At 31.9% G+C, this 6,280-nt stretch overlaps 1 protein-coding gene across 1 annotated transcript; it reads left to right on the top strand.

The window, feature by feature from the left end:
- Positions 1-652: 652 nt before the first annotated feature.
- On the top strand, positions 653-3,917 carry LOC140804800 (palmitoyl-acyl carrier protein thioesterase, chloroplastic-like). Its single transcript, XM_073160936.1, has 6 exons — positions 653-1,191; positions 1,486-1,619; positions 1,951-2,064; positions 2,981-3,158; positions 3,280-3,348; positions 3,513-3,917. Exons 1-6 carry the CDS (start codon positions 790-792, stop codon positions 3,753-3,755), a joined length of 1,140 nt encoding a protein of 379 aa, XP_073017037.1. The 5' UTR covers positions 653-789; the 3' UTR covers positions 3,756-3,917.
- The last annotated feature ends 2,363 nt before the right edge of the window (positions 3,918-6,280 follow it).

Genomic DNA, 6,280 nt, shown 5'->3' on the forward strand with positions numbered 1-6,280 from the left:
TTTATATGTGTTGAGGAAATGAACACACTATTTATAAGTTACAAAATGAACATCAAAAGTAATGTAAAATTAATTAACTCAATCAGTCTTGTAATTAATTCAAGAATATGAAGACTCAAAAGTCTCCAATTAACTTAAGAATGTGGATGACCAAAAGATACGTCTTCCACAATCCACAATCATAAGTCAAAATTAACTCAAGAATATTGAGAGTCAAAAAACACTCACACATTCATAATCCTTAATTTGCATTCAAACTTTAAATTTAATTCAAATTTCCAACCATATTTTCATATTTTTTGGATATAAATTTATTTTATATATCTCTAATATTAGAGTCATAAGTAAGCTATCATTCCGTGCTTTTATTTCTAATTTGTGAAACACGTCACTATTGAAACACTCAACTCTCCACTTTATCGCATAAATCAACGAAGGAAATATATCCATTTTCTCTCCCACCAAAAAAAAAAAAAAGTGGTTGAGCTGCCAATGCCCATGGACCCCTTGTATTCAAATTTTAAGCTATTAATCACACGTATGAACAAAAAATATTATTTTTATTTCCTCTCAGCTCTTTATTTTCCATTTGTTTTTTTTCTGTATAATAATCTCTCGACCCTTAATTTCCCCATGCTTTCTCAATAAGTAGATGAGCTACTTATTTATGCAACACCTCAAGATTTCACCTATTTTTATATTTCTTCACTTTTTGTTGCATATTTTTTTTTGGGAATTGGTAAGAGAAAACATATGAATTAAATCAGGAGAATAGATCAAGGAAGGGTCATGGCTTCCATGCAAAACAGTGCTTCTCTTAATGTTCATGCAAATGGTCTTTCTGAAAAGAACGACGATTTTGAGTCAATATTCAACTCGCGTAGACGGGTTTGTTTCGGTTGTGACCATGGTTCCAAGGTGAGAAAACCCTTGAGATTGAATGCAAACACGAGAACGAACGTGGAGACGATCAACGGGAAGAAAGTGAACGGAAGTCATGTTGGTGGAATCTCGTATTTGGAACAGACTAATAGCGAATGCGACGACGATCAGGAGCCAAAGAATCATGAATATTTGATGGGAAGATTTGTGGAGAATCGTTTCGTGTTTAGACAATCTTTTGTCATAAGATCTTATGAGATTGGACCTGATAAAACTGCTACAATGGAAACCCTAATGAATCTTCTCCAGGTATACATATTGATTATTGATTTGGTTTTCTTTGTATTCTTGTCTTGATTTAGAGTCATTTTCTTGGCTAAATATTTATTTACAGAAGTAGATTACTTGCTTGGATTTTCGTTTGCTGCATGCATGTTTTTTTTCTTCTAATTAATCAATTATTTATTATATTTTCAAAAATTATTAATCATTGATTTAAATTAAAAAAAAATATCCTATTCTTTTTTTATAGCATCACAATGTCATTTTTTATGTTAGAATTAATTTATTCAAGAAAGTGTAGATTAAAAATATTTGGTGCAGGAGACAGCTTTGAATCATGTGGCGAGTTCAGGCGTGGGTGGGAACGGGTTTGGGGCGACCCGTGAGATGAGCATTCGGAAACTTATTTGGGTTGTTACCCGTATACTCGTGCAAGTTGACAAATACAGCTCTTGGTAATATTTTTTAAATTTCCCCGATGATCGATCTTTGCATTTATAAGTAGAAGAAAATTGTGATTTTGGTTGTGTACATTTATCTTTTTGAAAAATATGTTCGTCAACCTTTTGAAATTTCAGTCTTTCTACGACGTAACGCCGATATTGAGTTGATGTGATATCGAGATAGAGTTAATACTACTGTGTCACATCAACATTCTCACGAGAAAAAAAATGATTAAAATCACCAAAATTTTGAAAGATATTTTATAAAAGCTAAATTTCGACAATAAAAATGATTAAAATTTCGAATGCTTTGTTTGATTTGCATCAAACGATTTGTTGATAGGGGAGATTTGGTGGAGATAGACACATGGGTGGATGCAGCAGGTAAAAACGGGATGCGTCGAGATTGGGTGATTCGAGACTTCAACACCAAAAAAATAATAACAAGAGCTACCAGGTTCATTCATTATTAGTTTTTTTCTCTGTATTGAAAAAAAAGTTCATTGAAACAATAATTAGGGCAAAAACTTTTAACTTTTTTTATTTTGGTTATCCAAAAATCCATTATGGATTGGTGGATTCGAGATCGTATATTTCAAATCCATTGATTTCAAATTCTCGGCACAAATTGAAATGTTATATAGTAAATACTTTGTCAACTTTACTTTTTTTTACTTTGGGATATAGATATACATGTTTTGCATGTGCTACGAAAACTTGATAGATAACGAATGAATGTTCTTCTATGGAAGGGAAAGCGGAGCTTGTTTTAAGAAGGTGGACGGTAGATAAGGATAGACGATGTTTTAGAAAATGAGTAGGTCTCTTGTAAGACGGTCTCACGAATCTTTATCTGTGAGACTGGTCAACCCTACCGATATTCACAATAAAAAATAATACTCTTAGAGTGTGTTTGGTTGAGTGGATTAAATAAGGATAGATTAATAGTCAAATATTTATCGTTAAAATTTTAAGATGTTTTAATAATCATTTTGACCCGGTTTAAGATCTAATTTTATTAATCAAATAGTTATCCACAAAATTGGATCTTAAACCGGGTCAAGATGATTATTAAAACAATTTAAAATTTTAACGATAAATATTTGACTATTAATCTATCCTTATTTAATCCACTCAACCAAACACACCCTTAGCATAAAAAATAATATTTTTTCATGGATGACTCAAATAAGATATCTGTCTCATAAAATACGACCCGTAAGACTGTCTCACACAAGTTTTTGTCTTAGAAAATTCAAAAATTATATCAAGACTCTATATACCTAATATAGCGTGATCGAATGTATAAATATATATATATATATATATATATATATATATATATATATATATATATATATATATATATGCAGTACATGGGCGATGATGAACAGAGAAACAAGAAGGTTGAGTAAAATCCCAGATGAAGTGAAGAATGAAGTCCAGCCATTTTACCTCAACGAAGCTTCAATTCCTCCGCAAAATAACGACAGTGAGAAGATCCAGAAGCTCACTCATGAAACAGCTCACATTATCCGAACTGGCTTGGCTGTAAGATCATTTAAATAAATATAATTATTATGAAAAAAAAAATCAATTATTTAATTAATTTGAATCATTGATTATTTTATATATATATATCTTCAAAATGTATATTTATTAATTAATACAGCCTCGATGGAGCGATATGGACGCTAACCAACATGTTAATAATGTCAAATACATCGGATGGATTCTCGAGGTACGTACGTCAAAACTTATTCATTCAGAACGAAGAAATTAAAATTAAAAATTTCCTAAAAAAAAAGTTTTTTTTTTAATGACGAAATTGATTGTTATAAGAATATGATACTTAGTGAAATATTTTATTTTTTAAAAAAAATATATACGAATTGCTTTGTGCAGAGCGTGCCGATAAAGATACTTGAAGATTATAATCTTACAAGCATGATTCTGGAATACAGACGTGAATGTCGTCAGTCGAATGTGCTGGAATCCTTGACAAGTATGAAACCAAGAACTTGTGAAGGAAATGGAGAGATTGCTAGTGAAATTTGTGACTTAGAATGCACACATCTGCTTCGCATGGAAGATGATCATGCAGAGATCGTTCGGGCAAGATCGGTGTGGCACTTAAAAAACCCATAAATCATTTTATCTTCTTTTTTTTTTCCTAAATAATTTATGATTATTTGTTTATAAATATGTTTTTCCACGATTCGAATCGTAATTTACTTTGGATATATGTTCTATTTTATTATTTTTCAATTTTTTTTATTGGTACAGTATTTGTGGCAGTATTCTTTATGGTTTGCATTGTAAATTTATGCGACATTTAAAGTTTATGTTGAATGAAAATTGTAACATCACAAAAATTGAAATGTACATCTAGATCGTATGATAATTATTTTATTGTTTAAAATAATATGTTTAGTGAATAAATTTTAAAGTAAATATTTTAATGTTTTATTTGCGATAATTTTGATGAGTAGCATAAAATAACTTCGATATCCGAGCACGGTATACATAAGTTTAATTTATGAATTTTATGAAGAAATTTTAACGAAAGTCGGCCTATTTATTTTAAATAAATGAATAAATATGGTGAGTTAAATTTTCAAGTACTACTATATTTATTATTTAAAACCGATCTTTAATAAACTTTTTGCACTTTAGTTATTAATTAAAATACACTTATTAAATTTAGTTTTAGCACTTTGCTGTGAAATAAATAGCTAGACTTAGACCCTCTTTCTCCCTAACCACACTACACGAGTTAAAACATCAATATTCGATTCACTTGATGAAAATGGTTTGGATTTTGGTGTTTATTCCAACAACTTTCCCTCGACATTAGGAATTTGAGGAGATTGAAGTATGCATTTAAGTTTCATGATCAGTGTGATTTGGAGTTCAAGAAAGATGCTAGGGACGGAAAGTTGCCTGGTTCAACTCTGATTGTATGAGACTTTGAGGGCGAGTCCTCGATGGGATCGAACCCTTTACGTATTTATCTATGATGGACATGATGGGGATGTCGGGGGAAAATAATGATGAGGTTGGCAAATTACATTAAATGATCAAACAAAGTGCATGGTGGTTGGCTATACAACGGAAGTTTCGGATAAAAGACGGCTTCACACGAACGAAGGGCTATAAAACTCCCTATAAAACTCCTTCACTTTGTTCTGAAATCATCCACTATTCGACTCATCTTATAGCTTTTGAGTGCTTAGTTCTATAATATTTGTGAGATGTTTGTTCTCATGTATTATGAGAGAGTGTGTTTTTTTTTAAAATTCAATGAGTGGTTGTACATCTCCATAAAATATTATAATGAAATTCTTTTTATTTTGCCATGGTTTTTATCATAATAATTTTTAGGGGTTTTCCACTTAAATCTCGATATCCAGCTTTTATATTTTATTTTTATATTATTATCTCAAATTACCGCACGTGGGACCAAAAAGTGGTATCAGAGCTAGGCATGCTTAACGGGCCGGTTCGACCCGGAACCGGCCCGTTAAGGCCGGAACCGGAACCGGTATGGAAGAACCGGACCTGAAACCATGTACAATCCCTTTGTTTTTGGGTTGAACCGGTTCAACCGGTTCTGGATCCGATTCTGAACCGGTTCCCGTCCATATCCGGAACCAGACCTGGAACAGGATCCGAAACCCATAATCCGAATTTTTTTAAAAAAAATAATAATAAATGGCCTTTGGGCCAACGGCTGCAAAGCACATTTGCAGCAGCCAACATTTCAGTAGCCGTTCTTCAACGGCTACTGAAATGTTTTATTTTTTAAAAAAAAATTGGCCCCCACAAATTGCAAATATATATATTTTTTTAACCCTCAAAATCACCTATAAATACAAGTCATTTTTCATATTTCACATATCAATTTTCTCTCAACTTCTCATTTCTCTACAATCAATATATTTCTTTGCTATCATTTCTCCAAATATATTCAATAATTGTGTTATAATTTTATCACATATTATTTTTATTGTTATTTATTTATTATTTCGCAATTTACTCATACAAATAATTCGAATTTCAATGGCATCATCCTCAAACCGGTTCGGACCGGTTCCGAACTCACCGGACTCAGAACCGGTCCGAAACCGGTCCGGTGGAACCGATAAGCATGCCTGATCAGAGCCTTGGTTTAAAATTCTAAGTATGCACTATAGTTGCACCCTAGACTGATCTTCCACATCAGAATTTTTTTTTTAAGATTTTTGTTGAGGTGGTATTATTTTGTCTAATCTATTAAATTGTTGTAGAAAGATAAAAAAGTTTAATTGAAGCAATTTTATGATGTGGAAAGTAAAGATACAAGCATTTTTAAGAAAGAAAAATTGTTTGGCAGCTATTGGAGATAGACCGGTGGAAATTACGGACCATGGAAGTGGAATTAGATTAATGATAATGTTGTTGCTAATTTACACTTGGCTATAGCAGACGAAATACTGTCAAGTATCTCTGAGATAAAAACATCAAAAGTTATCTGGGATACTCTCAAAGATGTACGAGGTCAAGTCATTACACAACAAGATTTTCCCGAAGAAAATGTTTTATACTCTTCGGATGGCGAAATCTCCATCGATGACCAACCATATCAACACACTAAATACTCTATTTTCCCAACTCACTTCTATGTGGCATAA

Source organism: Primulina eburnea, chromosome 11 (genome assembly GCF_022965805.1).
Source record: "Primulina eburnea isolate SZY01 chromosome 11, ASM2296580v1, whole genome shotgun sequence".
In the NCBI taxonomy this organism is placed as follows: domain Eukaryota; kingdom Viridiplantae; phylum Streptophyta; class Magnoliopsida; order Lamiales; family Gesneriaceae; genus Primulina; species Primulina eburnea.